We start from the raw sequence: 22,164 nt of genomic DNA on the forward strand, positions 1-22,164 counted from the left end.
TAAAGCATCATTTGATGAATCCCTTTTCATAATATTTTACAGGTGCATGGAATGTTGTCACAGATGGACCCTGCGCTTGTCACTTACTGTGACAAGATTGCTGCTCAAGGGGGTCCTGTACAAATACCAGATGACTTAGGGGGATCTATTTTCCCTTCAACCCCAGTTGTGCAGCTTGGAACAGTTACTAGAACAAGTGCCAGGCTACGCAATGTCCAGCCTGATGTTAATCTGGATCAAAGCTACGAGGCCTTGAAAAGGCAGAAGAAAAATGCTGATGCTGCTCATGCTGGTATGTTCATCGGTAAAGCTATATACTTTGTCCTTGTGATATTGCTGTTTGTTTTTCCCACCTATCTGAAAGATGTCTTGAAACATGTCAAGTTGCAAGACACATTTTACATGTTGAATTTTGGTGCGGATACTGATGTAATAGATCAGTAGCAAGTAAAACTAATATCAGCCATCGACTTCTTGTATAATAGACATGACCTGTTCGTAGTTCATGTTTTTAAATTTCCTTTCCTAGTTAGAAAAACCTCTTGTAAATATTGACAATTAAATCCTGAAGCCAGAAATCCGAATTTTTCTATTCAATATATGAATTTGATCTCACAGCCCATATTCCAAACTAGCATTCTCTTCAGCTTGTGCCCTTTATCTGAAGTTTTTAACTCCTAATTTTCCTAGATTTGTTATATTTAATGTTATTCTTTGACTGAACTCTTTAATTTGCCATGATCGCTCTTTGGATACAACTCTCTGATCATTTTATACTTTCATGAAAAACAGCTTCAACAGCAGAAGATAAATCACGGCATCAGGATTCAGTGCAGGCAAAGCTGCCAGAGGAAGCCGGGGCAGATGATATGAATCCAGACAGACCTGAGTCCTCTTCAGCCGATGACAGTCGACATGAAACTTCAGGAGGAGAAGCTTCTGGTCATACCGAAGGGAGTGGATCCCAAGATGTTACAATGTCAGAAGCCGAAGTATCAAGCCACGTGGATTACGTCAAGCGGCTTTTCGTGGAGCGCACTGAAAATTATGGCATTCCACTGCTTGAAAGGCTCTACACTCGTATAATGAAGGGAATCTTCGAAACCAAGGACAAAGGAGTCGAAGATGATGGCCCCAGATACTCAATTTTGAGGTTTTTGGTGAAATTTGCAGAGAATACTGCAAACTTCTGAACTCAATACCTTTTCCCCTTAAAACCAGAGGATAAAAGAAAAATGAAAAATGAACCCAAAAAAAAGAAATCTTGCAGGTAGCTGATGTAAAGTCGGGATTTTCTTTTCAATGCAAAAAAATTAGAGTGAAAGCAGTCTCTCTCTCTCTCTCTCTCTCTCTCTCTCTCTCTCTCTCTCTCTCTCCCAGAGTACAGTTTCCATAAACTTATTTGACCTCACAAGCTGTCAAGCTCCATGGTTTTGTTATGGCTGGTGGCAAATCCGATGTGGCATTCTTTTACAGGGAGGACTAAGTGGGATCTTTTCTGAAGCAGACACATCAAGAATTGGGTTTGAATCTCAGCAAAAGCATCGCTGGTATAAATTAGTCTCTTTCTGATTGACACTATTCTTGAATATTTTTTCATAGTTTCCAAGATGTTTGTTTAATATCTTCAACTTCAAACTACTCAGAGAGAGAGACAGGAGACGAAAGGGTATTCAAGCTATTATTTTATTTAATTTAAAACCAAGTATTTTTTCGGAGAATCAAAATTATGATATTAAGTCTGAAAACTATTTATTTTATTTTCAACATTTAAAACTAAATCTATATAAAAAAAACTAAAAAAAAAACATGCTGCTAAAATAGGAGACAAGTTAAAAAATAGAAAATGCAGCGACTCAAGAAACAAGAAGAAAAACAGATGGGAAGGCGCCAAGCCCTCAATTGATACTTATGTGGGCCGTTCTAAAACAGAAGCCCTGATTGGATCATTTCTTGTCGTATTTCCCTCCGAGTCTTCTAACTCCTCAAGGTGTTGTCTCAATACATTACTAGGTTTAACATCCGGGGCCGGGCAAGCCTCGTTGTTAAATTCCTTTTTTTTTTTTTTTAAGTTTTAACTAGCCGACTATTGAATTATTTTTTAAGAAACATAAAGAGTAAGGGTATTATCAACGTATTTTTTAGTAAACAAAATTAATTATAAACTGAATATATATATATATATATATATATATATATATATATATATATATAAAGATATTTAAAAGTATGATAATGATTGTTTTTTAAAGTGATTTTTGTTTGGAAATATATTAAAATAATATATTTTTTATTTTTTTAAATTTTGATACTAGTATATAAAAACGATTTAGAAACATAAAAAAATATTTTTCTATAAAAAATTAAAAATTTTCCGCTCCCATTTGAAATATAATGCCAAACAGGGTTGTTTTTGCCTCACCATTCAAACTTGGTATAACATCTCAGGCTGAAGTTGTGCTTGGGCCTGCCAAAGAACTTTTAATATGGGCTTGTTCCTTTGCTTCTTTTACTGAAGCTAATAATTCCTCTCGATCTTGGCCCACATGTTTGCCTTTAGGCCCCTCCGGCCTTTTCGTTTGGGCCTGTGGTCTAGCTTCGGTATTCTTTAGTTTGATACTCTGACCCTTCTTAGGGCTTCAAAGTCGATTCCTTTATTTTGGCTGTCCATCCTCGTAATCATTTATGGTTCCAAGATTCTCGGCACAAACAATCTCTGCGCCATTTGTTTCCTTATCTGAATCCTGTAAACCGTGAAACGAGATTCCATTGCCGGACTGTTTCCTCCGGTCCTCTCCTGAATATTTATCCCGTTACCATTAATTTTTAATCTTTGAATACCAACTATATCACCTTCAAGGAGAGTGTCTAAAAACCTCCACCGAAAATTTATAGTTAAAAAATATATGTGAGAAATATATTATTTTTATTTTAAAAAATAAACTTATATTTTTATTGATGGTTATGCGCCTTGAGGTGATTCAAGTGATAATTATAGAGGGAGTTTTTAGAAGGAACATGTTTAGGAAGTGATATTAAAATATTTGCTTTGATCGCTTGATAACTTTGAGTGGATAATTCTATTTTGATTCAAAGGAGTTATAAATTCTTAAAACACACCAAATGAAAGTAGGTTGATCCCTTATAGGAAAATAATTTCACTTGAAAGGTCTTTCATGCTAGTTGTTTTTGTAAAAATAAAGAGGCCAATGTTGTAGCAAATTAATCTTTTTTACCTATATGTGATTTTTCATAACTTGCTTAAATTTGAGCAAGTTTTTGTCAGATAAAGCATAAAGTTTTTTTTAGAGAGCATGTTTTTCTACTTCTTTTATCAAGGCCTCTAAGGCTACAAGCTAAGGCTACAAGTTCAAGCATTTTTTTCCCTTTAAATATCTTTCCATTAAACCACTTTAAATATATCTATGTAAACTAACTCTCTTATTGAATAACATAGAATAGCTTTGTAAATTTTTTCCTGACTGACAAGTATGTTGGTGTTGAAGTATACCACTCGCTTGGTATAGAAGTTATTGAACCCTTTCATATAGTTTGAGTGCAAATTATAATACAATGCACACGTAGACCTCTAGAAAGTTGTGGGGAGAATTTTACGTATTGAATCATTATTTTAGATAATCAATTCTAAATTATCGTGCATATTTTGCATATGCTACTTCAGATTAGCCATGCCATCATAAATTTCTGGAAGATACTGATCTTGTCACAAAATAATGCTAGCTACTAAGAAGATATATACTGATCTTGGCACAAAATAATACTAGCAACTAAGAAGTTTCCTAGCTGATTATACGATACAACTTTGGGCCCAAGAATATATATCTAGTGGAGATCATTTCATGAGCTCAATCAAGCCAATCAAGCCCTTCACTTTCCAGCAAATGAATCTTTGCAAATATTTGCCTTTCTGTAACTATTTAGACCTTTAAGTGACAACTAGGAATAGGAAAATGAAAGACCAGGTTGATAATTAGGGAAATTCTAACCCTTTTACACGGCGTAATTAAGCTATAGCAAAACAGCATCCTGTTCACCTTCTCAAACCCCCCCCCCCCCGGTTTCTTTCCTTGAGAAACAGTTTATCACTCCTGTGGCGTATGGGATGATGTCAATAAGAAGGCACTTGTGTTCAATTGGACCGAATTTAAATTTTTTTTAGGAGCTTATTTTGCGGAATCAGATTATCACGTTTTTTTTGTTTGACCTACCAGTCTAATCTTGGTTTAATGACGCTGCTTCATATACTTTTCTTAGGCTAAATTTTCAGTCCATTATTAAAGTTTTCTCAAGTCATTGCCAATGAAAACATTTTTCTCCTTCTGGACTGTGCATAACTTCTAGCAGGAAATAGAGAATCTCTCGTTGCGATTTCTGTCATTATCAATTGTGCTTGCCTTTTCTTCTTTGAGTATTTTGCTATATCTACCTTTTAGTCCCTTTGCTCTATTTAAGGAAGCAGCATTGGAGGCCATTTTTCAGAGAATTAGCTCTCTAAAACGAAAGGGAAACTACTTCGTTATATACTTCGAAGATGGTGCCGCATGGGTTCAGGTTCAATCCCACTGATGAAGAGCTCATCCAAGTCCTAGACAGAAAAGCTTCTGGCCAAGAAATGCCACTTCATTTCATTCTCGAAAGAAATGTTTACGAGCGTGAACCACAGGATCTTGAATGTGCGTAATATGCACTATGTATTTCTTTGTTCTACTGCATATAGGGCTCGTGATTTTTCTTCCCTTTTCTTTGCAATAATGGTATAGTGGAAATGATTTTTTCAAGCTTTTTTGCATTTATACTATATGGTACAAATTTCAGGCTACCTATATATTTTCTAGGGTTCAAGTTTAGAGGGATAATATCATATTCCATGATCTTGTCCATCCATTGAAATTTACAGTATCAATGTTGAGTTTATGTTAGTTTCTATATACCTTACTATGATAACTGACTGCTTAAGTCAGATCTCTTTAACAATATTGTTACATGCAGGGAATCAAACCGCTCCTTTAAGCAATGGTGAGAGATACTACTATTGTACGAGGGAGACAAACTATTCGAGGGAAGTACTCGGTCGAGGATGGTGGAAAGCTACGAGCCATGTCAAGAAAATACATGCTAATAATGATGATCAACTTCTTGTGGGGAACAAGAGGCCTTTAAAATTCCATAGGTTCAAGGACAATGAAAGAAATCGCAATAATGCCGTCAAGACTAATTGGATCATGTATGAATACAGCCTTGAATCAAGAACCACGGTACTAGTTTTAATATTTTTGCGTGCACAGTTCTAAGTTAGTTAGTCTTAATTAATTATATGCATCTTCTTCTGTTTGTTTCATTTGTCCTACTTTCATTTTGTTAGGATTGGAGGCTTTGCAAGATTAAGCATAAGGGGAAACCAAGCGTGCAAGAAGAGATGGAGAGTATGAGGGAACAATATTCATCGAGGAATGATTTCGAAGCCGGTAGTTCGACCAATTTTGTTGGTGGGCAACAGCAACAGGAACAAACCTCACTGCCTACAAATTATGAAGGATACGATCATCATCAATCCTATTATCAATGGAACAATATGCAGCAGTCACCACCATCTCCATATGATCCTTCTCTACCGGCACCACCGAGTACTAGTAGTGGTCACTATTATGTGGAGCAGCAAGAGAAGTTAGAGCCCAGTGATGAGCACCCATTTCCTAGTCTTTGGTCTTGGACGAACTAGGATTTTGTTGCATCTAAATCCAGGTTGCTATGAATGTAAGAAAAAATTGCTTGTGCATGTTTAGGTATAGGGAAGGATGTCTCGTTGCCTTTCTGTTACTGTAGTCATTATTGCTATGTTAGAAATAAATACGATTGTTCAGTACTTGTTTATCCTCTATCTTGGTTCCCTCATTTACTACGTACGTTGTACTTCTTTCTTGGTGCTAAAAATTGTAGCCATACCGATTAACTACCCTTCATACATGCTAAAATACATTGATGCTACTATTTTGGTAAAAATGGGGAATATCCTTTGTAGCCAAGTTAGGATATCAACAGAAACTAAATACACATTTGTTCAAACAAGAATCAACATCTATTCATTTTTTTTATTTGATATTTGTTGTGAAACCTGCAACAATAATGATGGATATTATACAAGAAAGAAAACAAGAAATTAAAATACACAAATTCAATGTTGTTCAGCAATATTATTTCTATTGATATTCACAAGAATCATGAATTTTATTTCATTATATGTCAAATTAGAGTTAAATAATGTGTATTTATAGTAAATCCCAGTCACTCTAGGGATATCAATAATTTTTAATAATATCTATTTATCATACCACGGGGGTGTTGGATCCACACCCTCAACCTATCAATCATTTCGCTGCCCTTGTTTTAATGCAACATTGTTTATAAGCTATAAACTGCAACGACATTTATAGATATTCTTGGATCTACATCAACTGAAATTAAGTTCTCTAATCAAACAACCTTAAAGAGAAACATGTGATCTAGCGTAATATATTTTAAGGATAATGAAAAAATAATGTAATTTTCTTAAAAGTTATTGACATACAAATTTTTTTTGTATAGTGAAGTATAGGTCACACTGTACTTAGCTAGGTTGTATGTTTGTAATACTTGTAAACAAACATCAATCAATCGGCTACATAGACCTAATTGCATTAGTTCCAACCCTTTTTATTTTTACAAAAAGAAATATACTTTTCTTTTAAGTTTTTGACGTACAGTACATTCGTATTGTGAATTATCATACTATCGGTTATAAAGTTCGTAATACTCTTACATCAAGACTTTAAGTATGAATATGTACGGATAGATCAATTGAATCCATTGAGTGAAGGAGGATTTTAATGTTCATATTAACAAATTTAAATATCGTAATTCTTATTCTCTTTAAGAAGTAACATTTAGATTCCGCTCTAATTCGCATTGTTGAATTTTGCAGGGTCAAAATTCACGCAAATGAGTAATATTCCTACACATAACTATCAATCTAACATCGTCCACTTACTTGCTGCTAGCTACATGTGGAATGAATGCCAATGAGTGTTGTATATATGTACAGTGAAAAATGTGAATGCATCCTTCCGTTCATACTAATTTAGCTCTAGGAGTCAAAAGGTACGTGGATTTTTGTTAGATTTCAATGAGTGAAAAGGAAACAAGAGCAAGTACCCATGCATGTACATTCATTGATGATGATGGTCAATAAATACCTTAAGCCGACAGTAGAAGGTGCATGGAATATGGAAATGAATGTGAGTGATATAATCCACAAATCATCTGTAAAAGTGTACTGGCTAGTATTGTCAAATACTAGCAATATTAGCAAATAATTCGTGTTCCTATATATCCAACTGGTAGCCAACAAGCAACCTTTACACTAACCCGAAAGACAATATTTGATGAGTGGTTAGAGGGTACAATGAAAAGGAGAGAGACCTAAGGGGAATGTCCTCTTACACGCGCTAATTAAGGTATGAAACATCCTTAATCGGGTTTTACTTTTCCTGAGTTCAAGATGATTGAAAAGACCCCAATGTTGATTGGAACAAGGAATAGGAACAGTCGGTCATCATGGAATAAGAACAGTGCTGGTGTAGAAAATAATATTAATTATATTTTGAAATATTTAATAATTTAAATTATTGAATTGAAATGATTTTTTAATATAATATAAAGTCTTGATATTAAATAGTCATAAGTTTGAATTTCATCATCTTTATTTATTTGATAAAAATTAAACACAAGATAGTGTGAATCTATACAAATTTTAAATTTAAAAAACTTTCACTTAAAGAGGTATGTTTGAGAATAATATAAATTAATTAAAATTTTATTTAATATCTTTAATTATTGAGTTGAGATGATTCTTCTATGTAGAGTTTGATGCAAAGCTTGAAGGTTTCTTTATAGCAAATGTAACAGGGCTGGTGCAAGTAAAACCAACCCTCAATGCTCCTCCATTCACCCAGGTGGCTTCAGATAAAAGCCATTGTGGTGCTTTAAATGGCCTCGTGAGTAGAGGTCATGTCGAGTTTTGATAGCATTAGCTTCTCGTGGAGGAGAACTATTTTTGGGATTCGTTTAATTGCCAATATTCTTCTATCTTTCAGTACAGTATACAGAATTTTATTAGTTCAAGGAAAGACACCATAGATTCACATGGATTTCAACCACTGTTTAGAGCAACTAACAAAATACACAGAGGGACTGCACAAACAGCGTAGCAGTACTTTGGCCTAAATGAATCAAGAGGTGCGTGCGGAGGGAACCACAGTTCATAGGAAAACAAAATCATGAAATGGCAACAACAAAGTTTTTTATTCAGCAGCATGCCAAGATTGATACAGTCAATGCAATACCAAAAGGGGGCATCCTTCATGAAAAACAAAACCATGCCATCCAACAGGCACGTGTAGGGCCAACCGCTCATGCAAATGCATATACATTTCCCATGCATCTGCTACATCCATGGCTATTAATGAAGTCATTGAAGAACCACTTGCCTTAAAGTCCTTTGTATCTACTGGGGCCAAGAAAACGACGTAACAAAAAATTCAGACTCAAAACAAGTAACAAGCTGGAAAAGGCCCACATGACATGAGAATTGAGATAGAAACTACGAAGCTATGCCAGCATCAACACCTTCTTAGTCATTCATGTCATAAAGATATTAAATAGAATCAACTTCATAACATCATAGTATCAATTCCTTGATTGCCTATATAGCACTAAAATCCTACCTCCTTTTAAAGACAGACAAAACCATGAACCTTAATTCCATTCCCCTTGAAAGAAATACCAAATAAAAACATAACAAGAACTCAGATTTTCACTTATATGGCACAAATACAACGGTTGAACTTTATCATGTTCCTTTTCTTTTCCTGTTCTTCTTTCTAAGGAACAAATACATAATCAAACATGCAATACATTCACATACTGCATTAATTAGAAGATCACGTACAAACACATAAAAGTAATAACACTACAACATTATCCAGTTTTACCGACGGATTAATTCCGTCGGTGATAGCAATGAAATCCGTCGGTGAAACCAATACCGACGGATTCACCGACGGAAGTGTTCCATCGGTAAACCAGTCGTCGGTAAATCCCATTTCCGTCGCTAATTCTGTCGCAAATAAAAAAAACCATCCACCGACGGAAACACCGACGGTAATATAGACGGATACGCGCGCCAAAAAAAATTCATCGCGGGAACATTACCGACGGCCAATCCGTCGGTAATTTTAAGGGTAATTACCGACGGCATCACCGACGGGTTTTCCGTCGGTATTTATGGCATGGCTTGTAATTTTGTTGCAACTCTCTGTGTAATACCGACGGATATTATCCGTCGGTAAGGCTGTCGGACGTTAATCACCGACGAATATCATCCGTCGGTGATGCCGTCGGTAAAGATGGCATGGATGGTAATTGTTCGGCAACTCTCTGTTAAATACCGACGGATATTATCCGTCGGTAGGTATTTGAAATATATATAAAAAATAATTTATTAATTGTAAAAAACATTAATAAACAAATAAAAATGCATTAAACATTAAAAATGTAAAAGTAATAATATTCATTACAAATTTAATGTGTTTAAAAAACAAAATTAAACTAGAATAACGGCGGAGCTGGAGGAGGAGGCGGAGGAGGAGGAGGCTGGTTGTTCCCGGGACCAAACGGCCAAAAAGAAGCTGCACAAGTATCGTCACCCATCTTTGATCTCATCTCCATGACTATTTGACGGAGCTCATCATAATTCGTCGAGAGTTGTTGATATTGTTGTTTCAACGCAATGAACTCCTCAGACTGGGTGTTCGATACTGATGGAGAGCTTCCAACAGTTGAGACACTACGAGTCGAACGCAAGTTGTCAGCCGTAGTGTTGGAGAGCCCGTAGACCCTGTTTTTATCGGGTCCACCAGACGATCCCGCCTCCATCCACAAATCTGGATCAAAATCTGGATGGGTCGACGGATTGTCCCCATATCTCTCCCTCAACCGGCTATTATAGGTCTCCTGAAAATTCCATCGGTAAAAAAATCATCAAATGCAATTCAAGATGCAATTCAAGAAAATAATAACTTACAAAATAAAATGAATGAACGAACATACCACGAAGTGCTGAGCACGGTTGTCCACGAACTGCTGCACCCCTTTTTGGCGGTCTTGACTCCGCACATGCGTCTCTAGAAACAGCTCCATTGGACTCGGTTCACGTCCAAGAGACGCAGCCTGTAATGCAAAAATAGGTTGAAAGTTAAATATATTATAAGGAACGACAAATTAATTATCGATATATTTCAATAAAATTAATCTTACCATCCGCTTTGCATGTGCGCTGAATGGGACGGATCCGCCAGTGTGCGTGGTCACCGAACCATAAATTTGCCGGTTCCGGTTGTCGGCGCCAGACTGTGAGCGCCGTGAGAACCGCTCTGAGGTCACGTGCTCAATATATGCCGTCCATATTTCCCCCGAGATGAATGGCGGTTTGAATTCCTGCCAAACCGCCACCTCATTCCATCCTTCAAGACCGTTATCCCTCGCATGTTTTTTTGATTTTTTTTGGGTGTCATACCAAAAATCACGCAACCTACTTCCATAGTAACAAATTAGAATTTAAAACATTAAATTATAAAACAAAAATAAATATTATTTTTGATGTTACCTAGTTGCCGCGTGATTCTCCCATACTCTCCTCACAACATTGTTGTCCGCCCTATCCCACTCAAATTTGTTCTGTGTATATAAATAATTCATATAAAATAAAAATAGTACAAGATATAAAATTATAAAAATCATTTATTAAAAATAAGCTGGAAATTAAAAATTAACACCGACCTGAAATCGCTTAAACCATGCATCGATATTAAGTTTCCACTCAGGATGTTTGGAAACCTGGCTCCATTGAAACAATGGAATCTCCATCGACGATTTAAACGCCAATGTTATAGTCCTTGCAGTCTCAATGTTTGTAAACCTGAAATTAAATAAAAGTAGTAATTAATATTAATTAGTTGTTCATAAATTATGTTATAAGTATATATAAAAAAATCTAAAACCTAAACGAACTTACATTGAGAGGTCATCCTTCCATTGTGCCTGGTACTTGCGGGTGAATTGACCCCGCTGTGAAGGCACACCGCTTCTGCGCTGTGAAACCGCGCTAGAAGAGGCAGTATCACAAGTTGGCGTAGAGATTCCTCGCCGTGATCAACACCTAAGGATACGTCCTCCTCGCTGCTAGAAGAACTAGCTGCAACCGTCTTCTGACGACGTGCTGTAGATTTCATTCTACGCATCTACACACATGTATACGAATAATTAACTTCGATTATTTAAAAAAAAAATTCGACAGAGTCTCCCCTGTACTGGGGGGGTCCCAAGTTGTCGACAAAATCATATTACACTTCCAATTTTATTTCACATCCCGATCCAATCATCCTGGATCTCAACCCAACTCATCATCATCAACACAACATTTTATTCAATAACATCATATAGAATTACAACTATGAACATTCATTTAATTATTTTATCCTAAATTAAGATAAACTAATAATTAAATGCAATTCTATATATATAAATTAACATTTTTAAAATAAATCAACAATAACAATTATATTTATAAACTAACATTTTTAAAATAAATCAAAAATAACAATTATATTTATAAACTAACATTTTTAACATAAATTCAACAATAACAATTATAGCAATACAAACAATAATATCCTAAATTAAGATAAACTAATAATTAAATGCAATTCTATATATATAAATTAACATTTTTAAAATAAATCAACAATAACAATTATATTTATAAACTAACATTTTTAAAATAAATCAACAATAACAATTATATTTATAAACTAACATTTTTAACATAAATTCAACAATAACAATTATAGCAATACAAACAATAATATCCTAAATTAAGATAAACTAATAATTAAATGCAATTCTATATATATAAATTAACATTTTTAAAATAAATCAACAATAACAATTATATTTATAAACTAACATTTTTAAAATAAATCAACAATAACAATTATATTTATAAACTAACATTTTTAACATAAATTCAACAATAACAATTATAACAATACAAACTATAATATCAAAACTAAAAAACTAAAATTAATAAATAAAATTAAAAAACTAAAAAACACTACACAACACACAAAATTAAAAAACATTATATCAATTCAAAATAAATTTGGGAATAAAAAATGCTTACCTTAATAATGTGTTGAATTTAAGATTTTATCTACAAACAATATACAAAACAAAGAACACCAAAAAAAATAATCATAATTAAAATAAAAAAAATACAAAGATAAAGAAAAAAAAATACATACCTTTTGAAACTAAACTTGAGAAGAAGATCACACTTGAGAAGAGGAGAAGAGAAAGGGAGAAGAGGAAAGGAGAAGAGGAGAAGAGAAGTGAAAGGAGAAGAGGGGGAGAAGAGGAGAAGAGAAAGGGAGAAGAGGAAGGGAGAAGAGGAGAAGAGGGAGGAGAAGAGGGGGAGACGACGGGGGAGAAGAGGGAGGAGAAGAGGGGGAGACGACGGGGGAGAAGAGGGAGGAGAGGGAGGGGGAGACGACGGGGGGAGAGGAGGGGAGGGAGGAGACGGTGCGGGGGGGGGGGGGGGGTGGGGGGCCAGTATATATAGTGAAATTCCGACGGAATTACCGACGGCCCTTAATTGCTGTCGGTGCGATTAATTTCCGTCGGTAATTCCGTTGGAAATTAATTGAAATGCGCACCAAAAAAGTTCGAAAATCCCGCCAAACTTTTCGATCCGTCGGTAATCAGTCGGAAATGCCGTCGGTGATGTGCAGACGGGACACGTGTCAGACATGCGTGCGGACAATTCCGTCGGTGATGCCGTCGGAATTGGCGTCGGCAACGCCGTCGGAAAGCCGTCGGTGAATGTGGCAAAATCCCGTAATTTTTTTGCAACTCTCTGTGAAATACCGACGGGTTATATTCCGTCGGTATAGCCGTCGGTGAATGTGGCAAAATCCCGTAATTTTTTTGCAACTCTCTGTGAAATACCGACGGGTTATATTCCGTCGGTATATCCGTCGGTGAATGTGGCAAAATCCCGTAATTTTTTTGCAACTCTCTGTGAAATACCGACGGGTTATATTCCATCGTTATATACGTCGGGAAACCCGTAATTTTTCTTAATTTTTATATGTAACCCTCTCAAAAAATCTTGAATTGCTAACTAAAAAACACACACAACACAATAACAACGGCTGACCCTTAAAGAAGAATAAATATTTCATGTTTCAAATTATTACATTATAAAAATAAGGCTTTATAACATGTTTAGTTAGTCGGAATTTTCATCTTCGTCCTCCATTGAATTGTTATCATCAGCTTCATCGCACTCTTCAATTTCGTTATCATCTTCTTCAACAACATTCTTTTTTCCACTAGTGGAGCTCAGAACAACATTCAACTCCTCTGCGTCAACATCAACAAGACTATCGTTGAAAACACGAAAATTCGAATTTTCTTCTAAGTCAATCGACGGAGCAACTCGGTATGGTTCAACCAACTCACTAGCTTGAAAGACTTCATCTATCACACTTGTGTCTTCGTTCTCATCCTGAACAACCTCGACACGACCCTTGGGTTTTGTTTTTAAAACGGATAACCAATCAACTCTTGATCGGTCCTTTCTAAAGGAAGGGGTGTATGTGTAATAAACTTGTTGGCATTGCTTTGCGAAAACAAAGACGTCGTTTACGTTGCGGTGTCTAGCTTTTGAATTGATTTCAACGAGACCATAGTGAGGATCTACTCTGATTCCTCTGTCAGTTGTGTCATACCAATAACATTTGAATAAAAACACTCTATTTTGCTCGCTATGATATTGCAGTTCGATGACCTCTTCCAATCTACCGTAGTAGTCAACTTCAAACTCACTAGAAGTCGATCCCTTAATACAAACACCGCTGTTGTATGTCTTTCTTCCATGCCCGTATTCTTCAGTATGAAAGACATATCCATTGACAAAATATCCATTATAGCATTTGACTTTTCTTTCAGGGCCCAGACATAGTAAAGACAGTGAAATAGCAGCACTACCTCCCATTTGATAAACCTAGCTTGTAAATTAAATACAACAATAATCAATAAACGAATATTATGTAACATTGACTACAATTAATTACATTGCAAGAGATAATGAGTTTGTGCTAGGACTTACATGTGTTCTAAACCATGTGGCAAATTGTTCATCTTGTAATTGAAAGATCTGGGATTCGGTCAGCTGTGAGTTATTGGACAGTAAGTATCGTCGATGTTGCCTGCAAGGTTGTTCCAAAGTATATGAGTGTATGGTATCACAAAACATAAATAGTACACTCTTGACAAAGTTTAAGTCGAACATCTACTTACTTAATAAAAGGTCTCAGCTCATCACAGTTAAATAGGACATAATTGTGTGCTTGTCTGAACTCTATTTCAGACAAATATCTTCCCCTCACGGCATTTTTAGGTGTGGGTCGTCCAGGATTGGAGAATATTGACAAGTTCCCACTTGAATGCACTTCACCACCATCATCATGCCGTGGAACACGGTTTATCCTCGTTCTCAAATGAGGTTCGAAATAGTATGAGATAAATGTTGAGATCTCCTCAACAATATACGCCTCACATATTGACGCCTCAACATGCGCCTTGTTCTTAACCTTTTTTTTAAGATTGAACAAGTACCTGCATATATATATATATATAAAATTATCAATTAAAAACATTAAAATAAAAACATTTAATTATAAATGTCATAGCAACTGTAATATCTAACCTCTCGAATGGATACATCCATCTGTACTGGACCGGTCCTCCAACTTTTACCTCAAACGGTAAATGTACGGGTAGATGCTCCATTGAGTCAAAAAATGATGGAGGGAATATCATCTCAAGTTTGCATATTGTCTCGACGATATTCTTTTCAAGCCTCTCAATGTGATCAACATTCAACTTGCTGGAGCATATATCTCTGAAGAAATGACTAATCTCCGTTAGTGCATCCCATATCCCCTTTGGCAACAAATCACAAAAAGCTAATGGGATGAGTGTTTGCATAAACACATGGCAGTCATGACTCTTCATTCCATATAATCTGCATTCCTCCGTATTAACCAGCCTTGATATGTTCGAGGCATGTCCATCGGGGAAACGCAGACTCTTAAGCCATTTGTAGACTAGTAGTTGTGCGTTTTTCTCTAGCACGAAGCTTGCTCTTGGTTTTGCGACCCGTGACCCATCCCAAACCAACTCCATATTTTTACGGTTACAGAACAGCGCTACATCCAATCTAGCCTTGATGTTGTCCTTTGTCTTCCCCTTCACATCCATGACGGTGTTGAAAATGTTCTCAAACACGTTCTTTTCAATGTGCATGACGTCAAGGTTATGGCGGAGAAGATTGGTCTTCCAATAAGGAAGCTCCCAAAATATACTTCGTTTCACCCAATTATGGGTCAAACCAAAACCAGGAAACTTCTGCTTACCTGATTGGAGACCAAACACAATTTCACCGTACTCTGACACAACATCAAACAATTCTTCACCGGAAAGACGCGGGGGTGCAACATCATTTTCAACCCTGCCAACAAAGAAATCCTTTCTGTTCTTTCTGTACCTGTGGTTATGTGGCAAGAAACGACGGTGACAGTCAAAAAAAGAAGCTTTACCCCCGTTTGTTAGCGTGAATGCCTTGTTGTTCTCCATACAATATGGACATGCTAGCTTTCCATGCGTGCTCCAACCAGAAACCATTCCATAAGCTGGGAAATCATTGATAATCCACATCAAAGCCGCTCTCATAATAAAATTTTGTTTCCTCGAGATGTCATAAGTCAAAGCTCCAGAGGACCACAACTGCGTCAACTCATCAATCAACGGACGAAGACAAACATCTATATTCCGCCCCGGACTGCTCAGACCTGGTATGACCATAGATAAAAACATGAACTCCGGCCTCATACACATCCCCGGTGGCAAGTTATAAACCGTCAGTATGACCGACCAACAAGAATAAGGAGCAGCAAATGACCCGAATGGATTGAATCCGTCTGTACATAACCCAAGACGCACGTTTCTTGATTCAGCTGAAAAGGGAGGATGCATACTGTTAAAGTGTTTCCAGGCTTCACCGTCAGAAGGATGAACCATCACTCCATCAACCGCATGGTGTGATTGGTGCCATGTCATGTGCTCAGCAGTCCTTGGTGACATGAATAACCTCTGCAGTCTAGGTGTGATTGGGAAGTATCTAAGTTTTTTATATGCCACGAGAGTCTTCCCTCTACCAGTTCTGGGTTTGTAATGGGAATGCCCGCACGTCATGCACTCGGTCATCTCGGTATTTTCAAGGTAGTATAACATGTAGAAGTTAGGGCATATATCAATTTTCTGGTATCCTAAACCGAGGGGTTTCATCATGGACTTGGCAGCATAGAAGTTCTCTTTCAGCCTGTTCCCTTCAGGTAAAATGCTTCTCGCCCATTCAATAATCTTGTCATAACCGGCCTCACTCAACCCGTGATCTGACTTGATGGTGAACACCTGTGCTACGGCTGATAATTTACTGTGGTTCGTGCAGCCATCCCATAATGGTTCGTCAGAATCTCTCAACAGATCAAAAAACCTTGCTGCATCTGCATTAGGTTCTTCTTCTACGATTGGACATCCCCTGACATTATCTTTGTCGCACGGTGCGCGACGTCGCGGCGAATATTCCACTTTAAATCTAGGAAGTGTGTATGGTATCTATCTGGCAAATATGGGGAGACAAGAAAATATTGTCTTTTGTTGGTAGAAAATGGAATGGGAGTCGCCACCTAGTATTTTGGTCACTAGGAACCCTAACTGGTCTCAGAGATTGGGTACGGGGACTGGTTGCGTAAAGGGAAGGTATTAGCACCCCAAATACGCCATACCTAAGGTAAGCTGCATTGTTCATTTGTCTGATAAAATTCAAGGTCTCGTTGTGTTTCCTAGTTGTTGGTCCGTCTATGGTTCAAGAAAAGTCCTCCTCAATAAGGAGGTCCTTATCTTATCGGGTAAAACCTAACCGTTCTAACATCTATATAAAAACTATATTTTTAACATCAGGAATATGTTTTACGTATAAATTCATAATCCCAGATACTAAAAGAAGACAAAAAGATTTTTTTAGAATTTTTGAAATATTGGCCTAGTTCTCATGGCTTTAATAAACTGGTTATTAAAGCCGAAATGCATGTTAATACATATATTGTTTTTGAAATTTCCTTTGTTGTGTGAAAATATGATGTTATAATATTTATATATATATATTGGAGAGACTAGGCCGTATGCATGAAAACAAAACATTTTTTCTAAAAACTTGACAAAAACCAGGTATTTTAATACCGGATTTGTATCTTTACAGTATAAAAATACAAACCGATATTGATCAGAATACAGTAATAAAATTACAGAAAATCACATATTTTTTGGAATAATTTTTGAAGAATTTTTGTTCGAACGGGCCAGACCCGGCCCAAAAGGAAACTGGGCCGAAATCAGCCCAAAATGAATTCTACAGGGCTGGACTCAGCCCAGCCCAAAACCAACATGGCTGGTACTGTTCACGGTACAGTAATCGGGTTACTGTGCAGGTGAACAGTACCTGTTAATTAATTAGCCGGTTACTGTGCACACAGTAACCGGGTAATTATTTTCTGGCTTGCAGAACGTGCACAGTGCACGTTCTGCATGCAAGACGATGAACAGTAAACAGAGATAAGGGTCAGAGGGCTGACCTGTGGTGGCTCTGAAGGCGGTGCTGCTGGTGGTTGCTGACCGGAGGATGGCCGGGAGGGTGGTCGGTGGCTGGGGAGCCCGATGACAGCAGCTGTTCTTTCTTCTTCTTCCCTGTGCAGAGGTGCCCACCTCTGGTTTTTTTTCCTTTTCACGTCTGCTTTTATTCTACTCTCTGTCACTGTCTTTGTTTCATCTCCCTTGTCCCAAAGTCTTCTCTCCTTCTGGTCCGTTTTACTCCAGTTTCTCTCCTCTCTTTCTCCTCTGTTCGCCCCTGTTTTGTCTTCTCCTTCTGTTGCTGATGGTGTTTTCTGCTGTCAACAATGTTCTTCCTTCTCTGCAACGTCTTCGTGGAGGTGCTGGTGGCAGGGCATGACTGCGGCTGCTCCTCCTCCTGGTGTTGTTTCTGCTGCTGGGATGGAGGAGAAAATGAGGTCGGTCTGGGGCTCCGTTGACAGAGAAGGCTGTTTCGGGTGCAGGGAAGAAATGGTCGAGAGAGGGGAATGGCCAGGAGGGGGACTGTTTTTGGGTGCTCTCTCTCTTTCTCGTTCCAAAAACACGCCTCCCCTTTTAGTTTTCCAGCCCCCTCCCGTTCAACAAAACTCTCCTCGTTTTAAACTTCTTCCTCTCTCCGTTTCAAAAAGTTTTTCCCCCCTCTCTCTCTGCTGTGTTGGGTGCTATTTATAGAGCAAGTGGGTGTGGCTTTTGCTGTTGCGCATGGGAGCGGGTCTCGCGGCGGCTGGTCGGCCATTGGGTGCTACTGTCGAGGTTCGGCTCCAACGGCATGGAGCGCGGCGGGTAGAGGAACAGTGTCAAAACGACACTGTTCAAATTCTTTTTTTTTTTTATTATTATTATTATTATTATATATTTTTTTATTTGTGGGGACCCAAAAATGGGTTACAACAATCTTCACTCATTCTCATTGCATCCATAACCATATTCCTGTAAGGATTACTGTTCTCATTTCCAACTTCATGCATGTTACTAGCACTAGAAGTTGACCCAACCACCTGTTCTTCCATGCTCTCATCAGGAACAAATAGTTCTCCGTGAGCATACCAACACAGGTAATCTTCCATGAACTCTTTGGTTAGAAGATGCATCGTTACAACATCTTGATGCAGAAACTTTAAATTTTTACACTTCCTGCATGAACACCTAATACCGCCATCAGTAAAATTCCTCGGAATAGATGTTGCGAAATTAATAAAACCCTGGACACCGTTACAATAATCCATCCTCCGCAATCCTTGGGGTGAGTTCCGATACATCCATGAACGATCATCCATGACTTCTATTGAACCTCTATAAAACATAACAAAAATATTGGTTTTCCCCGACATTATCCAACAAGCTAAAACAACACTTATGTTAAATATTCATTATCAATTATCAACTATCAACGTTCATACATACAAATTTATACATATATAAATTTACAGAATTACTCACAACTTCGAAATATAATTGATAACAATTAAACAAGACACTTAAATAAGCTATTAATTATTTATTTCATCACAACGACACATTTAATTCGGTGTAATTCAAACAAAATTTCAACAATTTACAAACAAATATAATTTGACAAAATCTAAAACAACCTATAACAACTACAAAATTATACATTCATACTACAAGTTTCTTTGACAAATAACAATTAAACAAGTACAAACGTTAACAAAATACATATACTAAAACAATAAAATTCACAATTAAATATTAAAACTAATTAAAAAGGATAGATTTACTTACAAAAAAATGATAAAATCTACAAGAAACGGATATTGTGACCACGTACAAGATATAAGAAACTTGAGTGCTCGTGTTGAGAATAGTGGAGAGTTTGGGATGGGTGTTTGGCTGCAGTTTGGGAGGAGTTTGGGAGGGGAGAGGTGGGATGGGAAAGAAGAAGAAGGAGAAATAGAGGATGAGAGTGTCGGCACATGGGTGCATATAATGGTTTTTTCCGACGGTATCACCGACGGAAGGAATCCGTCGGTGATGCTGTCGGTGACATCGCCACGTCACTGTACGGCTATCACAGTTTGAATCCCTCGGTACTTTCCGTCGGTAAAATCCCCTGACGTCACCATGCCGTTGCGTATTTCCAGACGAAATGTATATTCCGTCGGTGAAGTCGACGGTATATACCGACGGAATATTTCCGTCGGTATATACCGACCGATTTTGAGACGGAATTATGTCCGTCGGTAATTAATACCGACGGAATATTTCCGTCGGTAATTCCGTTGCTTTTTTCCGGTTTTCTGGTAGTGTAAAATCAGATACCAAGATGCAATTTCTATTGTTTTTCTAAATCTCAACAACCTCTGCCATAAAAGCAAGCAACTTGCATTACAGAAATTCACAAAGATCAAAACCTTATCATTATATACCATAAAAAATGCACCAACAAAATACAAAAACTAAAAAAAACCCTAAAATTTAAACACAGTAAAATAACATTCTCTTGCATTGGCACATCAACTTGTTGCATGCTGAATTGAAGTGGTTCCTACGTACTGGGACTTCTTTCGAGTATTTGGGTGAACTTTGGGAGCTCACTGTCAAGGCTAGCCATGGCTGGTAGGGTTTAGAATCCATAGAAGAAGAAGAAGAGAAGGGAGAGAGAGAGATTCTCAGAATTCATCATTCATTCATTCATCATAATTTGTTGGCTAACCATCCAAAGTCTGTTACAACCACATAAGACTATATAATTTTAACCCGGATTAATTTACAATAATCATCATCATCAAAACTTTCATCATCATCAAAACTTTCTCTTACCTGACCATACAAATTCATACAATTACAACCCTTAAATAAAACATGTAACATACCATAGATAGAGAAGCAGAAAACTTTGAAAAAGAAAAATTGGGTTTTGTTTTGTGAGTTAAAACAAAAGGCAATTAATGACTAAGAAATTAGTGATGAATTATTACACAAAATTCTCAAAGAGACCAATTTTTCATTCATACAATTAAATTACTTTTTAAACCTTCATAATTTAAATCTTATAACTTGCTTTAAAGAGTAATATAATTTTTTCATCGAGACATTTTTACTATTACAAGATTGGATATGAATGGAGAAGTCTTTTAACCTTTTATTTGCTTAGTGTAATGTTTAAAATACCTTTTGCTTTTTTTTTTTTGGCATAGTGTAATTATTAAAATATCTTTTGAATAAAATTTTTTATAGCAATGATTGAAGGGCTTTTTGATCCTTTTCTTATGTTTTTTTGTTAATATTGTGTGGAGTCAGGGTATTTATATATTTATATAAATTAGATTAATTAAAAAAAAAAATTGTTGGTGTATGTAATCCATACTAGTATGTGAAGCGGCTACATCTTTTCAACGGTAAGTACGACTTTTCCTAGCTGTCAAAATAGGCTGACTGTTGTCTCTTTGAAAGGTTTGGTGGTCGTTGAATTGGCCGACTGTTGTCTCTTTCACAGGTTTGGTGGTGGTTGAATTCTCCCTCTCTTTCTCTCTTTCTTCCCCTTGCAACGCACGCTAGTATAGCCAAAATTAAGAGAAGTCCTGGTTTCATGAAATTGATGGTGCATCCTTGGTATTTCCCCATCGTTCAGCGTACGTTTTATTTTTGAAAGCAACTGTCTGTTGCAATCCCTGTACTGCTGCTTATAATCATTATGATATAATTTTTCTAGCTCGTAATATTACTCTTAAATTTAAATTCTTTACTTTAAACATCATTTTAATATCATACTTTATACATCCATTCTTGTTTTTCCAAAGTAAGATTATGTTACATATTTGCCCAAACAGAAAGGACTATCTAACCTTATTATGCTTATATTAAGACTTCTTGGAATCATTGTAATCCACCATAGCTGATAGGAAGGCAATCTTTAGGCATCAAAAGGCTTTCAACGCAAGCTTGTATAATACCCTTTAGTTTTTTTCTCTTGCTTTTAAATGGATGCATGGCATTCATTTGGTGCCTGCAAAGACCCTGTTTTCTAGTGAGCCATTTTTACATAATCATGATGACAAATAATTTCCTTGTTAAAACCAGTATTTTGTTTATATATTAAGTTTCTGTTGTCAGCTATCAAGTGGGGAAACCATCAACTGAAAACAGATCTTTGTTCTTTGACCGTTTAATTGAGGCTGCCTTATCAGTTGTGGTGGAGGACGTGACCAAGAAATCACAAGGATCTGCACCCTTTCTTGAACTTCGCAAGGCACAAAAAGTGGCGAGTGGCCCAAAGGCCTCAGAGTTAAAAGCCAAGATAGAAGCTGAGCAGCATGCTCT

The 22,164-nt window shown here is 36.8% G+C and overlaps 2 protein-coding genes across 9 annotated transcripts in view; both read left to right on the forward strand.

Moving 5' to 3' along the window:
* The window catches only part of LOC18106927 (ATPase family AAA domain-containing protein At1g05910), a 53,157-nt gene that overhangs the window by 6,270 nt on the left and 24,723 nt on the right, over positions 1-22,164 (forward strand). Inside the window, exons 10-11 of one of the 8 annotated variants that reach the window (XM_052448366.1) lie at positions 43-292; positions 793-1,153. The exons of 4 other annotated variants lie outside the window; for them this stretch is intronic. In XM_052448366.1, coding sequence (XP_052304326.1) covers positions 43-292; positions 793-1,153 — 611 coding nt within the window. Of the gene's footprint in view, positions 1-42; positions 293-792; positions 1,325-22,164 lie in introns of those variants that run through there. 3 more of the 8 variants (XM_052448367.1, XM_024588990.2, XM_052448368.1) reach the window with 3 other exon arrangements.
* On the forward strand, positions 4,348-5,892 carry LOC112324737 (NAC domain-containing protein 83). The gene is made up of 3 exons (XM_024588995.2): positions 4,348-4,694; positions 5,011-5,276; positions 5,384-5,892. The coding sequence occupies exons 1-3, from the start codon at positions 4,553-4,555 to the stop codon at positions 5,738-5,740; spliced, it is 765 nt and encodes a 254-aa protein (XP_024444763.1). The 5' UTR covers positions 4,348-4,552; the 3' UTR covers positions 5,741-5,892.

Source organism: Populus trichocarpa, chromosome 17 (genome assembly GCF_000002775.5).
Source record: "Populus trichocarpa isolate Nisqually-1 chromosome 17, P.trichocarpa_v4.1, whole genome shotgun sequence".
NCBI classification, from domain to species: domain Eukaryota; kingdom Viridiplantae; phylum Streptophyta; class Magnoliopsida; order Malpighiales; family Salicaceae; genus Populus; species Populus trichocarpa.